The following is a 27,990-nucleotide window of genomic DNA, read 5'->3' as shown; positions in this document are numbered from 1 at the left end:
TTGTGTATGTTGAATATGAAAATTTGTGTATGTTGAATATACAAAATTGGGCACGTTCTTAAGTTGAATATACATAATTGTATACACTCTTTGAAAAATTGTGTATGTTGAATATGAAAATTTGTGTATGTTGAATATACAAAATTGGGCACGTTCTTAAGTTGAATATACATAATTGTATACACTCTTTGAAAAATTGTGTATGTTGAATATATAGAATTATGCACATTCTTTGAAAAATTGTGTACCTTCTTTGATGGTGTATCTTCGGTACATTCTTCGAAAAATTGTGTACATATAGGGCTTGTTTGGGATCCGTTTATTTTGTTGAAACTGAAAACTTTTTGCTGAAAGTACTATAGATAAAAGTAAATGTTAACTGAAATAGTACAGTGGAATCCATAAATAATACCAAAAAGTACAATATGGCCCATGAATAGTAGCAAAAATAAGCTGAATAGTAAAATAAATTGGCAAAAAATAAGATATCCAAACGTAACCGTAGTATGCATTTAGCCCCAGCTTAAAAAGTCAGTTTATTTTACTATTCAGCTTATTTTTGCTACTATTCATGAGTCTCACTGCACATTTTGGTACTATTCATGGGTCTAATAGTATTATTTCAGCTAACTTTTACCTTTATCTAAAGTACTTTCAGCAAAAAGTTTTCAATTTTAGCAAAATAAACGGATCTCAAATAGAGCCATAATATACAACATTATATACATTATTTGAAAGTTTATATTCGTTAGGAATAATGATGGGTTGGGTTTGGGGCAGAGAGAGAGAGAGAGAGAGAGAGAGAGAGAGACTGATACACAACAGACTGAAGGAGCGAATGTGAGGATAATAATAGGTAGAGTTTATGAAATGGACAATGTGGATTGGTTTATAGGGTTGGTGGATTTGGTAAAATTTTGGGTTTAGCATAGGGCACAAAAGCTGATGCAAGGACCCATGTGACTAGAAATAAATTAAAAATGATGCTGCGGGAGAAGCATCAAGATAGACAAGGTCTTTAACTCTTCGATTTTTTTATCTAGTGTTATAATTTTTCATTTATCTCAATTTACTAACGCTGACTATTTCTTGTTACTTATGCATATTTGGACATTATAATTTGCAAACTACCATAAAATATCTAGAATATTATTTCATAGTTGTATCTAAAATATATATTATCAACAGCTACAATGAGAAATTTGTGAAATTCTCACTTGCAATTGACAATAAGTGGAAGCAATCAAATCTTGGAGATAGTCCTACTTTGGCCCATTAACCAAACAAAGCCACCAATTTAGATTTATTTTCAAAATAAAGATCAATTACAATAATAATATTAATTATAAAGAAATTTTAGGCGATAAGAGTAAAAAGAGACCTTGGATTGATTGGAGTGTTTTTATTTTTATTTATCTCATTCGATAATGACATCAATAGAAAGAAGTATTTCATCAAATACGTGGAACTGTGTTTGTGTGGTTGCCTCCGCTCATGCTTCTCATGTTTCTTTATCCCCCACCCCCACCCCATCACCTGCCCTGTTAACTAAACAGGTTTTTTTTTGCCCCCATATCCGCCCCCACGAGGCCTTGCCCCACCTTGCCATGTCCCTTTAGGGCCCAATTTGAAGGCCCTAAACCATGGACCAATCTATAAAAAATTTAAAAAATAAAAATAAAACAAAACAATTTTATATTTTCCAGAAGCTTGCCTTGAACTGTGGCCCAATTATGAAATCCAATCATACAAAATAAATCAAACATAAACCATGCAAAAAATAAATCATAAAACTTGGATTATTGGTCCTAATGGGCCCAATTGTGAAACCCATCCACTGTTTTTCAATCAAAACAAAACATATGCTAAGCTAAGATCACATGATAAATATTTAAAAAGTTACAAAATAAATCTCACAAGTTTATGACCATTACAAACTATTTTAGCAAGTCAAATGTTTAAAAGTTGCTAAGCTAATCCAACAAGTATTTCAATCAAAACAAAACATATGCTAAGCTAAGATCACATGATAAATATTTAAAAAGTTACAAAATAAATCTCACAAGTTTATGACCATTACAAACTATTTTAGCAAGTCAAATGTTTAAAAGCTACTAAGCTAATCCAACAAGTCCAAGAAATTAAGAAGCTACTAAATTAATCCAACAAGTCTAGGAAATTATAATAGCCCAAAAGATGTTAAACATCGACATTATCAAAAACAAAAGCTAGAACTTCAAGTCTTCAACATAAAACCAATCCCCCATAGGTGTGACACAACTTCCATCATCTTCATTAGGATCCACATCATTAATAATTGTTTAAATTGCACAATATCCTGGCATAGTTGAAGAACCTACAACAAAAATGAATTAAAAATATGGAATAAACTTCATCAAATTAAAACTAGCAAATATAAAAATACAATTTTGATTTCATTTTATAAATACAATTGCTAAGTTTTGATTTTATTCCATAACCAATTATGAGCACACATCAATGCCTCTATAGTCATAGGATGAAGCCAACTACAGTGTGGACTTAATAGTCTCCCACTAGTGTTAAAGGTAGATTCTAAAGCAATAATTATGATAGGAATGACTAAAATATCCCTTGCAATCCTTTGTAAAGTTGGATATTTGAGACCATTACTTTTCCACCATGCCAAAATATCAAAGTCCTCATTCCTCTTCAACACTCCCTCATTAATATAATGATCAAATTTCATTCTTTCACTCCCATGTTTTCTTGAAGTACTGTTGACAAACAAATCGAAAGATGCAAAGGAGTTTTGGAACCTATATTTAATTTGTGCCACATCATTTGAAGTAGTTGTAGGCATATGAGAACTTCCTTTATTATCCATAAGGGACCCATTTGCATTTCCATACTCGTCAAGCAATTCATAACAAAAATTCTTAATATTTTCTATTTTCAAATCAAAATTTTTACCATAAATGTTAGGATAATAAAACTCCAACAACTTCATTTTATATCTTGGATCCAAGATGGCAGCAACAACCATAACAACATTAACATCAGCCTAATAAGAATCAAATTTAGCAAGCATACTTTTTGCCATTCTACTTATCATCTCATTTGAGGACAAATTCCATTCATTCAGGCTGCGTTTGTTTCGGTGGTAAAGGAAATCAGGAAAACATTTTACACTTTTTAGGGTGTTTGGGTGCGCAAGGAAAATTGGGTCAAACGGAAAATCATTTTCGTTGATCGTAAAATATGCCCTCTGACCCTATAAAACCATTTCCGTTTGTATTTTACTTTCAAATCAATTCCACTCCAGGAAAACAGAAGAGAGAGAGAAACAGCAAGGAAAAGAGATCACACACCAGCACCGGCGAGCTCGCGCCACCTGAAGCACCACCGAGATCGCACACCAGCACCGGCTCTTCGCACCCCAACATCTGCGAGATCGCACACCACCATGAGCTCTAATCCACATCCAAGCTACCCAGAGAAACATAACCCAATCCCCATTTCGGTAAACCCACACCCACCTTGCCCGATCAACACCCACCCGATCTCGCGCCGCTTGAAGCACCACCGAGATCGCACCCCAGCATCGGCGAGATCGTACCCATGACCCACCCATGCCAGATCTCTCACTTTCTCGATCTACCTCTCCCTTTCCCTCTCTTGTCGATCACTCTTTCTTCCTCCTTCTCTCCGTTTGACCAAGTTTTTGAATTTAACAAATGTTTTGTTCTGATTTTTGTTTGGTTTTGTTCTGATTTTTGTTTGTTTTAAGTTTATATATTGAAATTTTCTATTATGAAATTTGTTTGGAAGTTGAGAAAATGGTTAAGAAAATGTAAGAAACTAGTAAAAAAATAGCATTTTCAGAATGCAATCAAACACTTGAAAATATTTTCTAAAATAATATTTATAATGTAGCCAAACACTTGAAAATATTTTCCTTTCTCGAAAATATTTTCACCTAAAAATATTTTACACTCAGAAAACATTTTACACTAAAACAAACGCAGCCTCAATGCTATTTTCAACTCACACACCAAAAGTAAAATAGATATTAGCTGTAGGGTATTTATGACTAGAGAATAACTCTATCACCCTATAAAATAACTCCAACCTCCCACAAATGTTTTTGGCTACCTCCCAATTATCAAGTGGTAAACAAGTATAAGATGCTTCACATTTAGCCAAACAGGATAAAACATATTTATAAAGCAAAGTAGTAGAGAAAACATTAAATAAGTTGAATTCCAGTGTGTCTTACTGTCACAACCCAAACCTGTACTTCAGAGTTTAGAGCATGACCGGCATGTTAATATCAAATTTACCTCAATACTAACACGAACCAACCTAAACTGAAGGTACTTATCAAGAATTGTTTCTTGAATTCCTGCTTATTTTCTTACATAAAAGCCATAATATACAAAAATGATGAAAATCTTGAAATTTCATTTTCTTTGAACTTGGAAAATTACCACCTGACTGAAACTTAAGGTATCTGTGTAAATATTACATAGCTAAACGTTTAGCAAAACTCTTATTACAAACCTAACCCCAAAGACATAGAACTAGGGTTCAAAACAAACTAAGGTACTGAATTACATCTGTGCTCAAAGATCAAGTACATCTTGATTCCTCCTATACAACAAAAGAGCTAAACTGCTATACAAAAAAAAAAAAAAAAAAAACTCTACATTCTAACAAACAAGAATCACAGAATCCTTACCACCTCTAATACTCTCGCTGCTTCCAAGAAGAATCTGTGCATTGAAATATAATAGGGTGAGCTGTGAAGCTTAGTAAGGTTTTAAGCTCTATTAGTCTTTAATAAGAATGCATGTAAATCAAATCTTTTATGGATATGCTAGCTTTGATAAAATAGTTTTCATATTATTCACATTGTTCTTAAAATAACTTACGAGTTTTTAGATGAAAATACTTCATTTTCTTTTCATATAATAATAAAATGACATAATAAGGAACTTAAACATAATTCAGTAATCTTAACTTTGAATAGACTATAAAATACTTTACCATAACTTCTCATCAAACTTATAACATATTCAATATACCTTTCTTATCATCATACTTATAATTTCCAAATAACTTAATAGCTCATTTGTAATACATATTAGTTAATACAATTGTAAGTCTGTCACAACTTTGGGAGGCTTCTAACACAGAGTGCCAAGCATCCAGCATTCCCCACAATGCTAGATAATTCTGAAATCATATCATAATACATATTTTCAATCATGGGGTAGGTTGACATCCTCCACAAGTTGACTATTACCAATAAGGGCAGGTATAGAAGAGTCAATTTCACTTTTAATGGCCAATCAAAATCTCCATGGAAATACCAGTACTATAACCCCTACTGGCTGAGTTTAGATCATAACAATGGAATAATTGAAAACTATATTTTTCTGATAACTTTGATTTTACATAAATATTTCACAACAGTAGCATATCCACTTCATTTTTAAATATTATGTTCGTAATATAAATAATAATATCAATATGCTAAAATTATTATGTATATAAGATTGAACAACTCACAAACACATTTTACTTAAATCATACATATATTTAATATCTATAATTAAAAGCTTTAATGCATAATACTTTTTTAAACAATTTTTATACTTATCAAAAGTACATGTCACAAATCACTTACCTGAAAACAGAAGACGCAAGAGATTGTACAAGAGGAGCTCAAGTGTCCATGTTCTCGTTCTTGCCACCTAAATGAAAGACCAAAACTTATTATTGACAAACTCTTCCTAAGTATATAAACTTATACCTCAATCATAACCTAACTCTTAAACTCAAGAAAATCTTAATTCCCATCACATATAGTTTCCCCAAAAAACATTATATATTCATCAAACACATTATGTACCCAAACCATAGAGAAACCAATGTATAAAATTTATCTATGATCCAAACATATTAAAGGATAAGCATATTAAATTATAACCCAAAACATTCACCCTAACTTGAGAATTAAATCCACAAAGTCAGATGTAGCATATGTTGTTCATTGCTCATTTCAGCAGCGTATGCCCCATTTGTAAAATACAAATGGGCTGTCCATACACATCCAAATGTCATGAAAATTTACAAAACCACTCCCCTGTATGTCTAGTATATACCATAAAAATTTCGAAGTCAAAGAATAAAACCATGATTTACTAAAAATCACGCAAGACAGCATATTCAAATTTGTCCTAACAGAATTTCTTGCAACTTAAAAATTAAAAAATTATTTTTATGTTCATCCAAATGCTGTGAGACCACTTCCATAACAACCATGTGTGTCTTAGAATTCATAAAAATTACTCCTAACATCCTAATTCACAAAATATGATTTAATACATAATTTTCTTTTTGTAGACATCAAATCTGTTATAGTGACAGTTTCAGCATATATTCTTACAAAATCATCAACTAATAGCAATATGTCTTTATCTCATTTGAATATTTTTATACCTATACTATACATATTAAAATATGTTAATAAGCATCCAAATGACCATAATATCAACAATATTTCAAATTACTAAAACATAATCACAAGTTTAACTTCTAAAATCAGGATAAAGGATAAAGGAGTAGAAATAAACAAAACAATTATACTATCCAAAATACCCAAAATCAGATGAGGTTTAATTTGCTTACCCACAAACTTTGAAGCTAAAACTTTAGTGCTACTCTTTCAGTTTCTTTTTAGAGAGAGATGTTTATGATTTTCGGTGAGAGAGTGAGAGAGAGGTGTTGCCGTGTAAAAAGGGAAGAAGAAAGAAACAAGAGCAAAGAAAAGGAATAGAGAAAGAAGAGCTAAACTTTATAGTTTAGCAAAAGAAAAGATAAGGTAGAAGGCTTTTGGGGTGGGGCACGTGTGATGCAAAGAGAGAGAAAAGATCACACCCACTTTTTCAACTTTTACATTTGTACTTTTCACCCCCTTATAAGTTATATTTCTAAAAAGGTCCAAACAACAATATGACTTTACATATAAATCTTTACCTTTATAATTTCATTTCCATAACATTAAAAAGAGTATGTATGTTTTATAAAATCATAAAATCAAAGTTTCATACACTTAAAAGTAATTAAGATAATAACATGCATTTAAACCCATAAAATAAATTATGTAATTAGGTTAGGGTGTTACACTTACAATCTAAGACCAACTCTTTGGTGCATTGAATATGTAATTGACGTGCATTTTCATCAAATTTCTGCCTATTTTTTAGTGATCTAGTCCAATAAGTCACACTACCATAAATCTTTTCAATACCATCACCAATAAGAAATAGTCCATCTTGAACAATCAAATTCAAAATACGTGTAGCACACCTCATAAGCAACATAGATACATTCAACATAAGAGAACTAATATCAAGCTTGTTCAAGAGAAGTCTTTTCAATACCATCACCAATTGTAGTACTAGCATCATTAGTACTATAATTATCAACGGTTACTGTAGACAACTTCCTATCAATGTTCTACTCTAAAAAACAATCTACAAGGACATTAACAAGAAAAACTTTCGTGCGTATGGAAAAGAAACATTAACAAACCTAGAAAAAAATAGGAATAACTATAACGTAACTCAATAAACACTATTATCAATGACATATGATATAATTCATATGGTTTAATACATCATATATTCATACTACAAAACAAATAGTAACAGAGAATTACCTTAAAACCTAGTTTTGCAAGATCCAAGTTTGATCGATAAAGTGAGCAGTAATGACCATGAACCCTCTCTTTTGTTAATTGAAGTCCACATATCAGTTGTGCTTGTTATTCTACTTCCTTTCTTGTTCATCATCTTCAAAGCTTTCTTCCTTTCATTATCATAAATGTCAAGAATGTCATTCTTCAAATTGTTTCTTGAAACAACTTTAAACATGGGTTGAAGAGAACCCAAAAATTCTCTAAATCCAATGTGCTCAACCATTGAAAATGGGTATTCATGTAGGATGACCATTCGAGCAAGATTACTTCTCACTTTAACTTGATCAAATTGGTAAGGATTTAAACTGGTCTTTCCATTCACTTTATTTTGTTGCTTATTAACACTTGTTGTTGCATATCTCCTATATCTTTAAACTTCAGCCATGGACATCTCCCTAAATGAATACATAAATGGCTTGTACCATTTTTAGGATCACCCAAGTAATACTTGCGACAATGATGACACTAAGCTTTAAGTTTCCCATTAACTTTCTTTCTATTAAAATGATCCCAAACATCTGAGGTACACTTCTTTTTTCCTTTTGCATTCCCAGTCTCATTCCCATTCACAACCTCAATTGGAGGAGAACTATTTCTCTTAACATTCGTAGTGGGTGAGGGATCCTCTTCTTCTACCTCTACCACCAAGTCCACCACCGGAGATTGCGGACTCCCAATTCGTTCAGAAGCTTTGGAGTTAGAAATTCTATCAATCAAAAAACATATTCACAAATTAGCATCACAGTACACACAAATATCAATTAAAAAAAAACTCCAATCATAATTACACATGATTACCTACAAATTCATACACTTACTCATTTTTTAATGGGCATAAGGTGATGGTGGTTGTGAGGGTGAGTTGGTAGAAGGTAAGAATGGTGAGAGTGATCGTGAGAGTGGTGAAGGAGAACACATAAGCATAGTTGCCAAGGGACAACATGTGGTTCTCAAGGGAGAGTTGCCTGGCGAGGGAGAACCAAATTTTTTTGTGTCTCCCATTTCCCTTTAAGGCACAAATAGACACTAATATTTTTCAAGATGAAATAATACACAAATACAGAAATCCTAATATTTTTAATAAAAAAACGTAAAACACCAAATAATATCACACAAATATACAATAATTTCAAATTTCTCATTTTCCCCTTTCAAGATCACAAACATAAACACAGAAATCCTAAACATTTTTCAAGATGAAATAATAAATAAAAAACGCAAAACACTAAAACACTAAATAATATCACATGACTCACATTTAACAATGAAATGAATTGTAAATAATAAACATTGATTGATGAAATTAAAAAAAAAAAAAAAAAAAAAGGAAGTAAAACCTTGCGGCAATCATAGCTTTGGTAGAGGCTTTCACTTTTACACAGTACACACCTCACATTTTTTTTCATTGATCACAAACACTCATAACCCAAGCTATATTATAACTTAATCTAATTTCTATTTTAATTGAATAAAATTAATGGGTTTAAATCTCAAACTCAAAAACAACATAACAAAGCTTCCAATAAAATAAACCCAAACAAGACTCATGCTTTCATTTTCCACACTTCACATCACAAATCACCAAAAAAAAAAAAAAAAAAAAGAGCATATCAAACCAAAAACAATATGATAACAAAAACATCATACAACCCATGTTATGATGATTAACTATAAGCATAGAAGATGAATTAGAAACAAACATAATAAAAGATGGAGAATGAACCCAAGTCAATGAGTCACGGTGAGCCTGTGACAGAGGGGGAGGAATGTTGGCTTTGGCGTTGACGGCAAGTTGGAGACGCAGGAAGGAGCGAGCCGCTGAGTGAGAGTGAAGGGGGCAGCTGAAGGAGAAGATTGAGATAGGTTAGGACTTAGGGTTTGGAAAATAGAAAATATGATATATATATATATATATATATGTATGTATGTATAGTTAGGATTTAATTTTTTTAAAATTAATAATATTATATGTATATGGGTCGAGTTTCGGGTGGGTATACCTAATACTCGCACCTACACCGAACCCACTGTGGGTGGGATTTTTAAACCCACACCCGCCCTTATTGTTTCACCAATCGGGTAAAACCCGCCCTATTAGGGTCAGGTACTCACAGCTCAGGCAATTTTTGCCATTCCTAATATTCATGTACATTTTTTGAAAAATTGTGTACATTTAATATACAAAAATATGTACATTCTTTGATGGTTTTGATATTGAATGTACAAACATTACGCTCTCAATAATTTGTGAAGAAAAATGTCTGAAAGTCATGTAACAAAAAATAATGCTAGACATATGCACTACAACTCAAACGGACTATTCTAGTCACAATTAAGATTCCTTCTTTTTGTTAATAAATCCTAAATATGCGCATTATGAGACTCATCACACCTACATAACACATACTCAACAATATCCAATAAAATATGAGGCGTCACAATCTCATCCCACTTAAATCCTAGTATATAACCTCGTGTGGGCTAAATAACACTACCGACAAAGTGGGCTTGACGAGAACGTTAGAAATTTAAGTGAGGGACATTGTGAGCCCCCATATTTGATTGGATATTGTTTTTTTTTTTTTTTTTTTTTTTGAGAAAATTGATTGGATATTGTTTAAGTGTATGGTGTAGGTGTATGATTAGTGCCACATCAAATGATGCTAGACTGTTTTGGCTTTATAAACAATTACGAAAAGCTTCAATTGCAACTAAATTAGTCTTTATAAGGTATGGCACAAATGTGATGTTTTTGTTATAGGCATGATGATTAATAAGGTCTAATCCCCTTCAAAAAAAATACCCAACAAAAGTACCATATATATTTTATTTACCCACCATTATTCTTATTTATGAATGTGTACTCTCTCTCTCTCACACACACATGAAGGTAGCCTGGCTTTGTGATGGCACAGTACTAAAATCCATCCTCTTTGTCGTTTTCCCATCATGCACGTCACACTTCTGCATGTCGTTTTCCCATCATGCACATCACACTTCTGCATGCCATGTATGTCACTATATCATGCGTACATGATTTAGGGGATCAACATACATGCACAGATTATATATGAATATGACACATTCATCATTTCACATAACACACTACTAAAACTCTTGAGAGGGATTTTTACCATGGGATTTTTTTAAAACCACACAGTGAGAACTATATGTACAAAGCGAAACTCATGAGTTTTTACTTTTGGAGATACGTCATAAGTAGGTAAAGTACACATGAAATCGAATAATATAAACATTGTTTTTGACCACACAATAAGTATGTACAGTTTTACATACATTACCAAAGGGATGAGATGACAAAAAGTCTGAGACACCACGAGTTAGAAATGAGTAGAGAAAAAGAGATACATCCTCTCTTTCCTTTTGATATTGACCAGATAAATGAATCCCATACTTTTAAAAAGGCAAAAAACCTAATTTGTATCGTTAATCTCACAGTAATCATCATTTGAATGTAATCAAGTGAATTATATATCATCCATATCAATACAATGTTGCCCGCTCTCAATAACCACGCTTATAAATTACAAATCTTCGTGAGCACATGTATTAATCATGAATCTTCATAAGTTTTAATTTGTGGTTTAATGATACTATCTAATTCACCTCATAAAAAAAAAGGAAAAGATATAATGTTATAAACACGATAATTTTCATAATTGTTTAGTTGAAAAATTGTTATTGATTCTCATATCACAATTTATATATATATATTAGACTATTGCTGACATTATTTTTTTATCTACCATTAATAAGTTGTCATTTTGATAGTTGTAAAATATATTGTAACTATAAATTTATTGAGAAAAAAAAATTCACAATTTATGTTCTCTTTTTATTTCTCTTATCATAATGAAATTGGCATTAACTCAAATCTATCAAATTTTCTTTATGGAAATATTAAAGTGTGAATAGTGCTGTGGGACCTATTTTTAATGAAAAAGTTGCTGAAAAGTGAAGTTTGTGGGACCTGTGAACAGTGCAGGGGTGCACTGTTCACTGCTGAAAAGTCAAAACATGCGGCTAGAAAAAAAAAAGGGAAAGAAACGCAAATGTGGATCCGCAAACGTGAATCCAAATGGATACTAAGTATTTATCTTGATCATTACATCATGGGAATACAATGGAAAAGTAGATTCTCTAGATGCTTAGTCGGGTGCTAAGTAAACCCTATATACCTAATACCTTGTTAAGATAAGAGGCCATCATAATGCTTGCATATCAGCATAAGCACATATGTATATTCTATATTATTGTTAATAGGCATTTGAGCAAGCTCCTAGGAGTGTGCCTAGAAACCAGGTCACAATAATGAAAAATGGCGAAGTCCATAATCTATATATATATATATATATATATATATTTATTAGAATATATATAATTAGAAATTACCATAAGCATGGACAGAGCTATACTTGGACCCGGGGGCAATGGCCCTTGGCCCAATGAGAAAAAGCAAAATATAATAGGTATAAAGCTAGGTTTTGAATTTAGGTCCTAAAAAATTTTAACTAGGGCCCCCACATAACCAAGTTAAAACAAAAAAAAAAAAAAAAAAAAAAAGAAAAAAGAAAAAAAAAAAAAAAGAAAGAAGAAGCTCAAATAACAACACAAAATCAGCCTAAACCTTTAAAAATTAAACAAAAAATATAAATGCTCTATGTCTGAGTTGAAGAGAGATAGCACCATTGTTGCTCCGGTGGTAACAATAACAACAACAAACCATAGAGCCAATATGATGGTTGAGGAAATTACAAATATAGATCCTCCTGGCATGTACTATTACAATGTATCTGGTCTCCTTTCTCATCAGTCATCTCTTTCTTAGCAAATTTGGGGTTTTGAAGATGCTGTCACACACACACACTCATACATCCATTTTTTGTTCAATACTTTCATGCTTTCACAAAAAATACACTTTCTTTATTCAAATTTTCATTAAAGTTTGATTCTTTTTGTGGGTTTCTATTTGGGTTCTAAATGATTTATGAATTTATCTCAAAGTATTAGCATAGAATAATTGCAACTCAAGTGTTTGATGAAGTTCCCCAAAAAAGCTTGGGATAAAAAGAAAACACACACACACACACACACACACACACACATATATATTCTTTTATAAGTAGCTAGGATAAAAAACATAGTTGTCTTTGAGTTAATCTAGAGCTACAATATAAAAGTTTAGGCTATAACAAAATTTTAAGCATTGGGGTTTGAGTGTATCTCACCCCCCTCACTCGAATTCCTCGCTCTGTTACTGACCATAAGTACGTATTTAGTTTTGTAGCTCAACTACTATTTTTTAGTGCTTTCAACAACAATGTCTAGGGTTCAAACTTCCCATTCCAAATATAAATTATATAAAACAAATTTTATAAAATATTATGGGCTACCTTACAATTGTAATACTACAAGTTCCCGTAGTTTAATCTACAAAACTAAACCTAATGTATTTCTATATATAATTTACATTTAGTTCATTGTAATATACTATTTAGAAGAGTAAAGATGTAAATGTTTTGGGCTCTCCACTATAAATGTAGTTCAACAAGCTGAACCTTAGTCCTTGTGGGCTTCCAATTCCTATATTAATTTCTCTCTCTTTCACACAGTCTCAAACTCTCAAACATAAGATATCTAGAAAATTCAAGCCTAGTGTAATCAATATATGTCTTAATTAAGCATACATTAATATTGCACGAAATTTCCCTTCAATAATTTATTTTTTAATATGAAAAAAAAAAAAGGATTAAAAGAGGCTTAACCCCATTTTTTTTTGAGAATCAGGCTTAACCTTTACTAGTGCAGTGTGTTTGATATCTATTTTGTATTGTGCATCAAGCCTGCATTAATTTTAACATATAGTATGTAATTGATATATTTTTCAAACTAGTGGTAAGTAAAGAAATTTACAGAGTGGACGTCGACGTGGTATAGATATAAAAAAAATTCTATTATTTTTGGGGGGAAAGCAAACACATAAAAAGAAAAAAAAAATGCAATCATGGACAGATAGACAACCTTAAATTCCCTTAAAAAGTGACGAGGAGAAGCAATTTTCAATTAGAGAATTATTACAAAACTTCTTTTGTGGGACTAGGTTTCCTTTCTTTTAATAACCTTTAGACTAAATATGGTAATGACAAAATCCGTGTTTGCAACTATTGTTTTTACTAGAATTTCCAAATCATTTACAAAACTGGCGTCATTGATGATTGTCCGTTACACCATCCATCTGTGTTGACCTAATTAGCTCGCAATCAATTCAAAATGACCTGATTTATATATAAATCAATTTTGTTTCTATCTAACATAAATTTGAATTATAAATATAATTGAGTAAGTAAAATAAATTTAAATGATTATATTGATAAATTATTAATTGAAACTAGTCCCTAACATTTTTACTTTTTGAACCTTTTACCCAAAACGAAGAAAAAATAACTCTCATTTTGCTTTATTTTTCTTAGATTCTATATTAAATGAGTTTAATGGGTCGTATTATGTCAATCCACTTAATAAATTAGTTGTGTTAAGGTTGAAAGTTTTGATACAATTATTATTATTTTTTTTTTTGAAAAGAAGTTTTGATACAATTATTAAATAGGCTAAATTAGAGTTGAGTTATGTTTTCGAATATCCATATCATGACATAACATGCTAATACGAATTGTCATTCCTAAAACTAATTTGTAGGTTTATATATCAAAACTGACTTTAATAACAAGGATTTTTTTTTTATATATAAAAAAATGGATTTGGGTTTAGCATTAGAATCTGATATAGAATCTCTTCTCTAACTTGTGTTGAGAGTTAATAATTGTCTTACATATTGAATACATGTATTTTCCTCTCTAAGTGTGTAGACCCCAAATTAATTTATACATGCAAGACCTATATACTATAAAATTTAAAAAGGATGATGCAATATCCTAGACATTAAAAAAAACTTTCTTGTATTAATTTGGATGGTTTATGATAACGGTATGTATGTTTAGCCTTTTATAAAATTAAATTCAAAATTGAATGTAAAAAATCTCTATTTCATTCAGGTAAATGGATTTAGAGGTACAAAAGCGTGTCTCCCACGCAGATGAAGAGGAGTGGAATATGTGCACTTTTAGCAAAGTAGTGAATATGATGAAAAGCTTTTGGAATAATTAAGGAATATATAATACTCCTTTCGGACCAGATATTAAAATGTACTTTGTACCCTACCTGTCTAACATGGCATGGGATAGGGATTGATATGGGACTCCCACAACTATTTATACCCTCACAGCTGTGATCTGTTATCACTTATCAGTATCTTTTTTTTTTTTTTTTGAAACTGTTATCAGTATCTTTTTATTTTATCGTGTTCCAGCATTTTTTTGTTTTTATTATTGTGCCTCGTTAATTTGATGATGGCAAAAATAAATTATTGATTTTGTGCAAATATTTGTAGCATGGTTCCTAATGTGCAAATATTTGTATCTTTTTGTTTTGATTGTTATTTTTTTATATCTTATAAAAAAACATTATTTTTTAATATTAAATTGGGTCATAAAAGGCTTGAAATTGGTATTAAGGGAGATAAATGATAAAGAATAATTGAATTATAAATCCAGTAAAGCTTTAACAAAAAAAAAAAAATTTAAAAATTTCACACTCTGATAGATAGATAATGGATGTGGGTGGGCAATAAGATTCCAATCATAAATGTAAGGCAACATAAACAATGACATTATTAATGAGTTACACTTTAATTAATCCCAAAATTCACTCTTTGTAGATACTACTACTCTAGGTATAGTTTCTGTTGGTGCAAACACAATAATAATGGAAATAACACACAAAGAGAAACTAAATAATACTTTTGAATATTATTGATGTAAAGAAAGGAAATACACAACACTATTTGGACTGAGGCGCGGCACTCGCTCTCTTTAAGGAGATTCAAGCCCTTGGTTGGCTAATTTTTGTAACCAGTGCAGACCTTCTCTGACTTGTCTCCCCAAGGATACAACAGCCCAACAAGTGTCGTATGGCTGGAACAACCTCTGCACAAAGTGTTCAAGCCCAAAGCTCCACTAGAAAGAACACCCTTCCTTACACCTCCACTCTTCATCTCCCCCTTGCGCACATATCTAACCCAATATCTGAGACAATTCATGTTAGCCCATTAATCACCACAATTAAAAAGAATAAAATAGTCTCTCTCATTTTCAATGTGGGATTAAACATTTTCACAACTCTTTATCTTCCATATTCACTCCCACATCTTTACATTTATGTTATAACATTTACTCATTTTAATTATTTAATATTAAAATGTTCCAACAGTTTCTACTTAATTATGAGTTTTTTTTTTTTTTTTTAAATGGTATTCTAATAGTGGTATTCCATGCATTAGGTACAAAATTACAAATTACAAAAGCTTCATATGTTTTTACTTTTTAGTATGTTGGATGAACTTATTTTCATCGATTTATTATTATTTTTATTATGCAATAATATAGGTTTTAATGCAGTAGTGTAGTCGTACCTTGAAAAGAAGCCCGTCCCAACGAATGCTTTAGAAAAATATCAATAACCATTTACTTAATTAACTTGTTTAGGACTTCTTCTTCCATTAAAAAAAACACATAATTTCCCTCCAAAAAAAAAAAAGAAACACTTAATTCTTCATTTCATTTAAATGTAAAGATATTTTTATAAATAATTATTAAATATTTCAATAATAGAATGACGTTGTGTTACTTTTTATTACACATTAGTGAATCCTATTAATTAAATTTATTATATAATTTGTCATTCATACGAAATGAGGAATACCATGTTAAAATTTTAATTAATAGCTTGTTTAACTCGTCATTAGAATATGGCTAACAAATTTTCATTTAAAAATATTGCTTGCTTAATACCTAAAAGTAGCATTATAATTTTTAATATTTCTATATAATTATGAAGATTTCGTACTGCTGGTACAAATATAAATTTCGCCATGATTGTACTAGCCCTAGCCTATGTCAAATGTGTCCTTTTGACGAAGAAGAAGCTTTTGAAATTATTATACTTTCTTTTAGGCCACTAGCTGTTCAAATGCAAGAAACTGAGATAAGGAATAGAAATTAAAATATTACGTACTCAACAATAAAAATAAAAAATAAAAATCATCTCTAGTAGACCTTCACCGTAAAGATCATAAGAGGATTCAAAAAGCAAATGGTTTTTAATGCAAAGGAAAAACTTACTATTTGTTGTTCTAGTTCCCCTAAACACAATAATTACTGATTTGTTTCAAGTAAACTAGTACTATGGAGTATGGACGTAAATTATTTTGAAAATATTGATGTCATTCTAGTGTTACATCAAATAAACAAAACATATGTCTATGACATAAGGCCATTGTTTGAAAAACAGGAAAAAAGATGTTTAAAAGTCACTTTATTGTTCACCTTTTTCTGCGAAAATATATAGCTTGATCTCTTTCACTCTACCTTACTATTCCAAGTCACATTTTTTTCCTTATTAAGTTCCATTTTCCGTTTTTAATCTATATGCTAAAGTTAAACTTAAAAATGGGAATGTTCTGTTAATGACATACAATATTTCATAATATTTTTCTCAACAAAAAAAAGGGTAAAAATTCATAATATTACATAAAAATGGGTAATCTGGAAAAAAAAAAGAGTTCTAGTATCAAATACAGAAAGAGAACTAACAGGTTCAAATGAAACCAACAAAATTAGAGACACATGATTTTCATAAACAAACAAACGGACTCCAATTGATAAAACTATATTAAATAATAAAATAATAATTAAATGATAAAATTGTCAGGAATTTTTTTTTAATAAGATTTACTCACGAGCTCTCCTTTAAGCTTGGACACTTCCATGTTTAGAGGCCAAAAATTGACCATGTTGTTATAGAGATAATACTTTTTTTTGGGATGATAAGTGCTCATTAAAGTGAAGCATGTTTAAATTTTAGCCAAAAAGAAAGATGCTAAATTAATTACATGAATCCATGTAAGGTGTGCAGGACCCTATATGTCAATGTGCGCATGCCTTAATGGCTCAGTTATAAAGGTAGATACGTACCATTTTGGAATTGGTATTAAGGGAAATAAATGATAAAAAATAATTGAATTATAGATCCAGTAAAGCTTTAACCAAAAAAAAAAAAAATTTTAAAAATTTCACACTTTGATAGATAGATAATGGGTGTGGGTGGGCTATAAGATTCCAATCATAAATATAAGGTAACATAAACAATGACATTATTAATGAGTTACACTTTAATTAATCCCAAAATTCACTCTTTGTAGATACTACTCTAGGTATATGTACGACACCGAGATCCCAAGACCCTTAAAGGCCCTTGGGCCCAGGCCCAACAGGAACAACCCCATTGCCCTAAGCCTTTCTTGGATCTACCTTAGCGCAAAGAGACAATTTTGGGCCTTATGTTCCGATGTGTGCTTGGCATATGTTCCTCGAACAAGCTTATTAACCGTGTCCGGGTTAATCGTGATTTGCTCGGTAAACTGCATTACCGAGCATCATCAACTAAGCTGGAACCAAGTTCCAAGGCCATAATTGTTGCACCCCACTCTCACCTAAAAATCCACTTAAATCAGATAATACTGGACCTTCAATAGCACTAACAGAGGCTGAAAACGTAATCTCACCACTAACCTTGCCTATAAATAGCAGAAGTTTGGAAGAAAGAGGGGGTTTAGAAAAATAGAGAGAAAACAGTATAGTGAAAAAGTGTAAACAGAGCGTTGCTTTGAGTCTCTCTGCCGAGAACAACCCAAAGTAGGAAATCCTCAAGCCCACTACAAATAAATTGTGAGCCCCAGTGATTTAAGGCCCAACAGCCTCATACTTGGTTCCTACAGTATAGTTTCTACTTAATTATGAGTTTTTTTTTTTTTTTTTTTTTTAAATGGTATTCTAATAGTGGTATTCCATGCATTAGGTACAAAATTACAAATTACAAAAGCTTCATATGTTTTTACTTTTTAGTCTGTTGGATGAACTTATTTTCATCGATTTATTATTATTTTTATTATGGAATAGTATAGGTTTTAATGCAGTAGTGTAGTCGTACCTTGAAAAGAAGCCCATCCCAACGAATGCTTTAGAAAAATATCAATAACCATTTACTTAATTAACTTGTTTAGGACTTCTTCTTCCATTAAAAACTGTTGGGTTCTAAGACTTTAAGTTTAAATGTATTAAAATTTCATTTTGTAATGTTAGCAAATCATGATCAAAACGTTTAGTCTTGTTTTAAGCTTGCTCAAAGTATGTTTATATGTAAAGTTGGAATCGAGTGTACTGAAGGATTTACTGTGTAAATCTACCTAACTCGATTGATCGAGAATTAGACTCGATCGATCGAAGCTCGTGCAAATTGTTTTTCTGTAGAATTTTCCAACTCAGCCCAAGCCCATTTGACGAGTAGGGTTTTATGTTTTGCCTTAAATATAAAAGAAAAACTCTAACAACGTTTTATAGTGGTTGTTTATGTTGTGTATGTGAATCTCTTGTGAGATCTAGAGGTGTTTGCCTCCATATATACTTAGGGTTATCAAGAATCAATATTATGTCAAGAACTTGATGATTAGTTTGGTTGTTGCATAAAGAGCTTAAAGATACACAAGTGGGAGTGCTTGTGTTTGCTGTGAATCTAAGAAAGAAGTAGTCTATGGACTCGAAACTGTCACATGGTTATGGTAGTAAGTTTCCTACTCAAGGTAATAATAGGATGTTAGTGGTCTAAGTCGCTATTGTGTAAAATTCAATTCTTTCATAATAGATCTGTTTTACCTTGAAGACAGTTAGGTTAAATCCTCTCCAGATTTTTTACTAGTTTTGTTTTCCTGAGTTATCATATCGTTGTGTTATTTATATTTCGCACTGTTTCAATGATATGATTTATCTGTGTTAACCTAGATCTGCATAATTTACCTAAGTTAATTACTTGGCTAAATAACTAGGTTAATCTGATTGTGTTTTAAGAAATCTAAAAACGTACCAAAACAAACACATAATTTCCCTCCCAAAAAAAAAAAAAACACTTAATTCTTCATTTCATTTAAATGTAAAGATATTTTTTCATAAATAATTATTAAATATTTCAATAATAGAATGACGTTGTGTTACTTTTATTACATATTAGTGAATCCTATTAATTAAATTCATTGTATAATTTGTCATTCATACGAAATGAGGAATACCATGTTAAAATTTTAATTAATAGCTTGTTTAACATGTCATTAGAATATAGCTAACAAATTTTCATTTAAAAATATTGCTTGCTTAATACCTAAAAGTAGCATTATAATTATGAAGATTTCTATATAATTATGAAGATTTCGTACTGCTGGTACAAATATAAATTTCGCCATGATTGTACTAGCCCTAGCCTATGTCTAATGTGTCCTTTTGACAAAGAAGAAGCTTTTGAAATTATTTTACTTTCTTTTAGGCCACTAGCTGTTCAAATGCAAGAAAGTGAGATAAGGAATAGAAATTAAAATATAACGTACTCAACAATAAAAATAAAAAATAAAATTCATCTCTAGTTGACCTTCACCGTAAAGATCATAAGAGGATTCAAAAAGCAAATGGTTTTTAATGCAAAGGAAAAACTTACTATTTGTTGTTCTAGTTCCCCTAAACACAATAATTACTGATTTGTTTCAAGTAAACTAGTACTATGGAGTATGGACGTGAATTATTTTGAAAATATTGATGTCATTCAAGTGTTACATCAAATAAACAAAACATATGTCTATGACATAAGGCCATTGTTTGAAAAACAGGAAAAAAGATGTTTAAAAGTCACTTTATTGTTCACCTTTTTCTGCGAAAATATATAGCTTGATCTCTTTCACTCTACCTTACTATTCCAAGTCACATTTTTTTCCTTATTAAGTTCCATTTTCCGTTTTTAATCTATATGCTAAAGTTAAACTTAAAAATGGGAATGTTCTGTTAATGACATACAATATTTCATAATATTTTTCTCAACAAAAAAAAAGGGTAAAAATTCATAATATTACATAAAAATGGGTAATCTGGAAAAAAAAAAAAAAAGAGTCCCAGTATCAAATACAGAAAGAGAACTAACAGGTTCAAATGAAACCAACAAAATTAGAGACACATGATTTTCATAAACAAACAAACGGACTCCAATTGATAAAACTATATTAAAGCATTCAATTTACAAACTAAAATTGGTAGTGGAGTGATCCAACTAGTAAACTAGAATATCAATATATAAATATATATATATATATATATATAGACACTATGCCATTGAGGCCAAATGTGAGGGGATAATAATAAAATAATAATTAAATGATAAAATTGTCAGGAATTTTTTTTTTTTTTTTAATAAGATTTACTCACGAGCTCTCCTTTAAGCTTGGGCACTTCCATGTTTAGAGGCCAAAAATTGACCATGTTGTTATAGAGATAATACTTTTTTTTGGGATGAGAAGTGCTCATTAAAGTGAAGCATGTTTAAATTTTAGCCAAAAAGAAAGATGCTAAATTAATTACATGAATCCATGTAAGGTGTGCAGGACCCTATATGTCAATGTGCGCATGCCTTAATGGCTCAGTTATAAAGGTAGATACGTACCATTTTGGAATATTCATATATACAAACTTGGGATGCCTTTCTTGGCCTTGCTCTCCAATCTTGTAAATCTCCTAAACAATTCTAACAGATTGAATTAGTTTATTAAGTAAATGTTACAAAATTTCTTGGTTCATGACATGAAAAACTTTTTTTTTGACAAAAGTGATAGAGACATGAAAAACTTTAAAATGGAACAAACTAGAGGAGAAAGAAAAGTAAGGTACAATGGTGCAGAGAATAGATACCTTTGATACACAGGTTTAAAGGCAAGTAGCTACTTACTTTAGCGTTTCCTCCTCTCTCATTGCCTTTTTCTTTTCCTTGTTGTGGGAGAAAAGAAGACTTTGGCCAATCCAACAGATATTCTTTACTTCGTTTCATCGACCCCACCTAGCTAGCTAGCTATCTAGCTTCCTTTTATAAAAACTCTGCAACCACATCTCATATTTTTCATCAAACTCACCAAAATTGTAGTCTTTATCGATCAACAGGAGTCCGAGAGTAGAATTTCAACATGGGCGTTTTTGTACCAATTGCGAGGATCATGGATTCATTAGCCGGGTATGTAACTTTTTATTCAATAAGAATGCAAGAAATTTGTTTATGGCTTTCTTATTTTCATGTCTTTCTTAAAAGAAACTGGATGTTTCAGCAATAACATTAGTTGGTCACAAATACTGGGCATCATCTACATACTCAATTATTGGCCACCCCAAGAAAAAGGACAAAAGGATGCATATATATATGGTCAATGGTCATGCATAATTTGTTTGTTAGTCTGACATTTAATGCTATCTTTTTCGTTGCATGAATTAATCCAGTGCATTAGTGATTAGTCAAACTTTATCAGGAAATTTTTTTTAGAAGATATGATTTTAACTAACAGTACATATCCTTTTCGAGAGGAACATCTATCCTAAAAAAATTTCATCATTTTCAAATTGTATCCTAACAATAACTTTGATTCTTGTTGTGAACCAGGCCTGCAGTGATGCTTCTATATCCTCTGTAAGTAAAGTACATCCATCCCCAGTATTTTACATATACCAGAAAACTAATTAAAAGGATATTAATGTATGACTAATACGAGTTCCATATATATATATATATACGAACAGATATGCATCAATGCGAGCAATTGAGAGTCCTACAAGCCTAGACGATCAGCAATGGCTAACATACTGGGTCTTATACTCACTCATAACGCTTTTTGAGCTTTCTTGTTGGAAAGTTCTCGCTTGGTACGTACTATCACATCAGACGTAAATTGTTTGTAATGATTGACATGAATGTCACATATTGTGCTATCACTAACAAAAAATTATAAATCTGCATGAAAATATATGTGCTGTGTGACAGGTTTCCAATTTGGCCATACATGAAGCTTGTATTTGGCTTGTGGCTGGTGCTACCAATATTTAATGGGGCAGCTTATATTTATATGAATTTGGTGAGAAAATATGTTAAGATTGGAGGCCGTGTGAATAATCCTGCTTATTCTGAGACCCAAAAGAAGGTAATCCAGATGATGAGCCTCGATGCAAGGAAATCCGTGGAGCTATTCATTGATAAATATGGAACTGAAGCCTTTGAGCGAGTGGTCAAAGCGGTATGAATATATTGCGTGGTTGTTTTCTCTCTCTCTCTCTCAATCGTGTGCTTTTGGAGTATTAACCTTTATAGAGTTGATTTTGCAGGCTGAAAAAGAAGCAAAGAAGCACTGAGGAGATATGGCTCAGTAACAAAATCAAGATACACATGTATATGTAAAGATATAGAGATGCTACAACCAACAAATATGGCTTTTATATTGTGTGTAAATACGTTTATATTTGTATATTCTCTTGGGAAGACCAAACATTGCTCATGTTTGGCCACGCACTCACCACCTGTAATTAATGGGGATGAATTTTCTTTAAAAAAGATTTACTTTCGTTATATGTCATTCTCATAAGAATATTTGTTGTGTAATAGCCGAAATTTTAATATCAATTGTTCTGATTTTGTGGCTAATGGAAGCACAATACGGTAATATTTAACATGGTTCGACAAACTCTATGCCTACGTCTAAGAGTAATGCTAACCAAAATACATGATCGACGATATGGATTCTAACCATGCTTAATGAAACCTTACAACACTTACAAATCTCACTAATGAACATACACAAAATTTCTCACAAACACAAATTAACTCACAAATCTCACACACATAAACTCCAATACACTCAAAAACTCTCTCTCATACTAACAAAACTAACTTTCAACACATACAAGGGTATCTTTCAACCCCCAAAATCTACCAAGTTATTTTTTGAAGAAACTCACTTCATGTTCTTCTAAAAGCCTTATTTTCTCCCCATGTAGAGAATCTTAATTTGACCAAACTTTTTGCAACAATGCCCATTTATAAGGATTTAATAATATTTTTTTGATGGATAATGAATACCCAATTACTTCTTGAATAAAGAAAACTTCTTTCCTTGCATATCCAGGGGCGGAGCCAGAAATTTTGGTTTGGGGGGGCCAAATTGTAATGCTAATATATTAGTTAAGACAAACCTCTACACACACATGTATATAAATTAATTTACTAAGAGAATTTATCATTTTCTAAATTTTAATGAGTATATAAAAGTCATGTATTTCTTCTATTAGACATGTACAAAAATTTATCATTTTCTACATAGTTTAATTTGTTAAACCTCTTAAATTATATGATTTTAATATAATTTCTTTTTCTTTTAAGAGCACCATTGAAATAACTCAAAATTTGGGAGGGCCAACTTCAATTTTTACATGTTACATTTTTTAAAATGTAAACAATATACATACTATAAATTAATTTTTTAAAATTTTGGGGGGGCCTTGGCCCCCCCACCTTTGTGTGTGGCTCCGCCACTGTGCATATCAATGAGAATCCTCGTTTTCCACACCAAGGAAATCCTTGTCTTTTAAGGAAAAAAATTTCTTCCATACCAAGAAAACTCAAACCAAATCTAATTAGGAATTCAAAGTAATTTTTAACAATATTAATTATCAATTTCTTCAAAATCTTATAAGACCACCCCATTTGCCACAACATTACTACAACTTAATGATGTGATCAAATGTGAGAAATAGACAATTACTTTCACATAAACTCACAGCTTTTTTTCCATCACTCACAATCGACTATTTCAAAATGGAAATTTTTTAAATACATGTCCAAATTCACAATATGCTTAAGCGTCATTTTATGATTGATGCACCTAAATTCACTAGACCTAGCAAAGAGGTTGGGTCAAGTTACTAGGATTATGAGTCAAATCAAGTTCAGGTTAAAAATGGATCATCCTAAATAGGTTGCAAGCGGGTCGGGTCAATCAAGTTACGGGTTGACCTGTATTTTCCCACATACAAAAAAAAAAAAGAAAGTAATAATAACAGTAATAAATATGATTATTTGTTTTCCTTTTAATGCAAATAAGATAACAAATAACAAATTACTCAAAAATAAAAGTTAAATAATACTAAATTATTAAGTTTACACACTTCATAGTTCACCATCTCCAGAAAAGAAAAAGAAAAAAAAAAAGACATGGACTAATTTTTTTTAATGGTACATCATCACCATAAATGCTAAATATGTATGTGAAACTATTAAGAATGAATATATTAATGTACTGTTTCATCTTAATCTGATATGTATAAAACTATTAAGAATGAATATATTAATGTACTGTTTCATCTTAATCTGATATGTATAGATCAACTTGTTGCACAAAACTTGTGTCCCAAGACTTTATGTTTTAAACACAAAAATTTTAACAACAAATGAATTGGTAGATTTTTATTGATTCTCATTTAGTTTCAATATAAACTAATATCAACATGTTTGATTACTTTTGTATCTCCTATTAACAACTTACAAGCAAGTTGTTTTAAGATATTTTGTAAAAAATTGTGTAACTCTAAATCTATTTGGTTAAACATTGTCCAGCTATTCTCCAAAAAAAAAAAAAAAAAACATTGTCCAGCTGGTTCTACTGCTTATCATACCCTAGCACTGTACTAGCTAGTCTGGCGAATCTAGTTAGCAACCTGCAAGGCTGCAACTGTCTGGCTTCTATCACTTTTTTAGTTAATTTTCTGAACACTGAGAGGTCTCAGGTCTGATTATGTCTGAAAATCCTGTCTTAATTATATATCTCTTTTTTTGGTTAAACTTATTTATCTTTTCTTATTTTGGATACATAGCTTTAATTAGTATATTCTATGAATTGGGAGATTCATGCGTTTACGTAAGCACCCAAGTTTATAAATAGGCTCTGCAGAGTGTTGCAGACCTTCAACACAAACAACCTGTGAACACATATTTGCTGTCTGCTTTAACCAAAGGAAAAAAGGTGGCAGTCAACCAGTTATACATATGTTTTGATGCAAAATTTGACCATCACCAAGAATTTCGAGGGTTCTTTTTATTACCCATCTGTTGTATTCGTGGAGCAAGTATTGTAGAGATTTTTGTAATAATGATTATATTATAGGTTTAATTATCTTCAACTTATTGCTTAAGCCGTGTTAATTATATGCCTTGATTGCCTTCCTTTCCGTTTTTGCAAAACAAGTTGGTACTCGAGCGAAGCATAATGGAGAGGCCGCCCTGTTTACTACTGAGCCAGTCAGCCAAAAACTACCATAGAGGATTATATATATATATATATTGACATTCACCATTTATACTCTAGCGCAACTTGAAAATAAAAAAATGCTACATATAGGTTATTGTAACTTATTTCCCTTTGATTTAGCCCAAAAATAAATTATATTACCCTTTACTTACCACGAAAATACAAAAACTTATTAGCTGCTCCCGTGGCTTCTGCATCTTTAGTTGAGGGAAATAGAATGTGAGTTGTAGAAAAAGTAAGAAAAGAGAATTAAAGTGATTTTGTTTGACGGCTTAAGCCCACGACAGAATGCCCCAGAAGATTACATATTTTCTATTTGGATTAGTTTATTACAATTAACCCAATGTAGAATATATACATATAAGAATACATTAAGTTTAGCATGGCAACCTTAAAATCATAGTAGTCCAATCAATTAAAAATTAAAAAACTATGTTAGTCCATAGTATTTTATAAAATCATAGTCTATACATTTATGATGATATCCTAATATATTCTAATATGCTCCCTAAAATTCATGGTAGAATTTTGAAAACATCTTGAGTTTGAAATATATGCTCATGAAGAAAACCATGACTATAAATGATCAAATTGGATATAAAATGGACTAGTCATGATATATAATGTAAGGTGTGAAAACATGGAGAAGGGGTTGAAGGCCAAAAGATGACTATTAGGACTAGAGAACAGCTACATCAGTGACTAGAGAATGAGTTATGTTGGTGCCACATCGCCATGTTCGACGCGTGGGTATGGCATACATAAAATTTGGATGGCATGTGAGGGCACTTTTAACATCATTTGGCTAATTTTTTGTGCAGTTTTGCATATTACCTCTACATTTTTTTTTTTTAAGTAGTATTGTGGGAACCTAAAAGACCAAAAGATCTTTTAAGTGAGGTGAGGTGAGGGAGATCCAAACCTCGACTGAGACCCCCATTGCCTAGATAAGGAAAGATTTTGGAACTTATATGGAGGCCTTGGACTCTAATTAGTATAAGGCCTTTTAAAATGGTGAAGGGCAACCTAAATGGACAAAATCATGCTAATGATGAATTAAAATGTGACATAATGACATCAAAACGAACCCCTATGCAATGGGATGGTGGGTAGGTCCCACACAAGGACATTTGGTCCTTGGGGGTGGATTGTAAGGATTCAAAAGGCCAAAGTGTGAGGTGAGAAAGACCCAATCTAAATCTCACATCACTTAGGTAGGGGAATGTACTAAGCCTTATGTGGAGGCCTTGGACCCTAATTGATATAAGGCCTTTTAAAATCATGAGGGCCAATTCAAAACAAACAATATCATGCTAATGGTAAGTTAGGGTGTGATAAGTGTGCTAAAAAACTTGAAAATGTGCTTGAAAGGCTAATATTTGAGAGAAACATTACTTAAATGGCTCTAAAAGTGACCTTAGAGGAAGGTATTACCTGTACCGAGAAGGAACACCAAAAAAGGACAGTAAGACCCACATCGCCTACGTAGGGGAAGGTTTTGGCCTTATATGGAGGCCTTGGACTCTAATTGAGATGAGGCCTTTTAAAACAATGAAGGACAACCTAAAGTGGACAAAATCATGCCAATGATGAGTTAGGATATGATAGAATGACATCAAAGCGGAGCCCTATGCGATGGGATGGTGGGTAGGTCCCACACAAGGACACATGGTCCTTAAGGGGGTGGATTGTGGGGATCCAAAATGTCAAAATGTGAGATGATAGAGACCCAAATCCTGACTGAGTCCCACATCATCTAGGTAGGGGGATGTACTGCGCCTTTTATGGAGGCCTTGGACCCAAATTGATATAAGGCCTTTTAAAACTGTGAGGAGCAATTCAAAACAAATAATATCATGCTAATGTTGAGTTAGGGTGTACCAAGTTTACTAAAAAAAACTTG

General features: G+C 31.5%; 1 protein-coding gene and 1 long non-coding RNA gene across 2 annotated transcripts; one reads left to right on the top strand and one right to left on the bottom strand.

The window, feature by feature from the left end:
- Positions 1-4,423: 4,423 nt before the first annotated feature.
- Positions 4,424-6,860, bottom strand: LOC126696687 (uncharacterized). Its single transcript, XR_007646084.1, has 3 exons — positions 6,676-6,860; positions 5,672-5,738; positions 4,424-4,754 (listed from the first exon to the last, which is right to left on the bottom strand). It is a non-coding gene; the product is annotated as an uncharacterized LOC126696687 (long non-coding RNA).
- A 14,953-nt stretch (positions 6,861-21,813) lies between these two features.
- On the top strand, positions 21,814-23,360 carry LOC126696686 (HVA22-like protein f). Its single transcript, XM_050393368.1, has 5 exons — positions 21,814-21,976; positions 22,397-22,423; positions 22,534-22,656; positions 22,775-23,024; positions 23,113-23,360. Exons 1-5 carry the CDS (start codon positions 21,930-21,932, stop codon positions 23,137-23,139), a joined length of 474 nt encoding a protein of 157 aa, XP_050249325.1. The 5' UTR covers positions 21,814-21,929; the 3' UTR covers positions 23,140-23,360.
- Positions 23,361-27,990: the final 4,630 nt, after the last annotated feature.

Source organism: Quercus robur, chromosome 8 (genome assembly GCF_932294415.1).
Source record: "Quercus robur chromosome 8, dhQueRobu3.1, whole genome shotgun sequence".
NCBI classification, from domain to species: domain Eukaryota; kingdom Viridiplantae; phylum Streptophyta; class Magnoliopsida; order Fagales; family Fagaceae; genus Quercus; species Quercus robur.
The sequence above is the reverse complement of the archived record's forward strand: the minus strand, read 5'-3'. Positions and strand labels throughout refer to the sequence as shown.

Coding starts and splice junctions, on each gene's coding strand:
- LOC126696686 (XM_050393368.1), top strand. CDS start 21,930: ATGGGCGTTTTTGTACCAATTGCGAGGATCATGGATTCATTAGCCGG. Junction 22,424..22,533: donor GTGATGCTTCTATATCCTCT/GTAAGTAAAGTA, acceptor ATATACGAACAG/ATATGCATCAATGCGAGCAA. Junction 22,657..22,774: donor TGTTGGAAAGTTCTCGCTTG/GTACGTACTATC, acceptor GCTGTGTGACAG/GTTTCCAATTTGGCCATACA.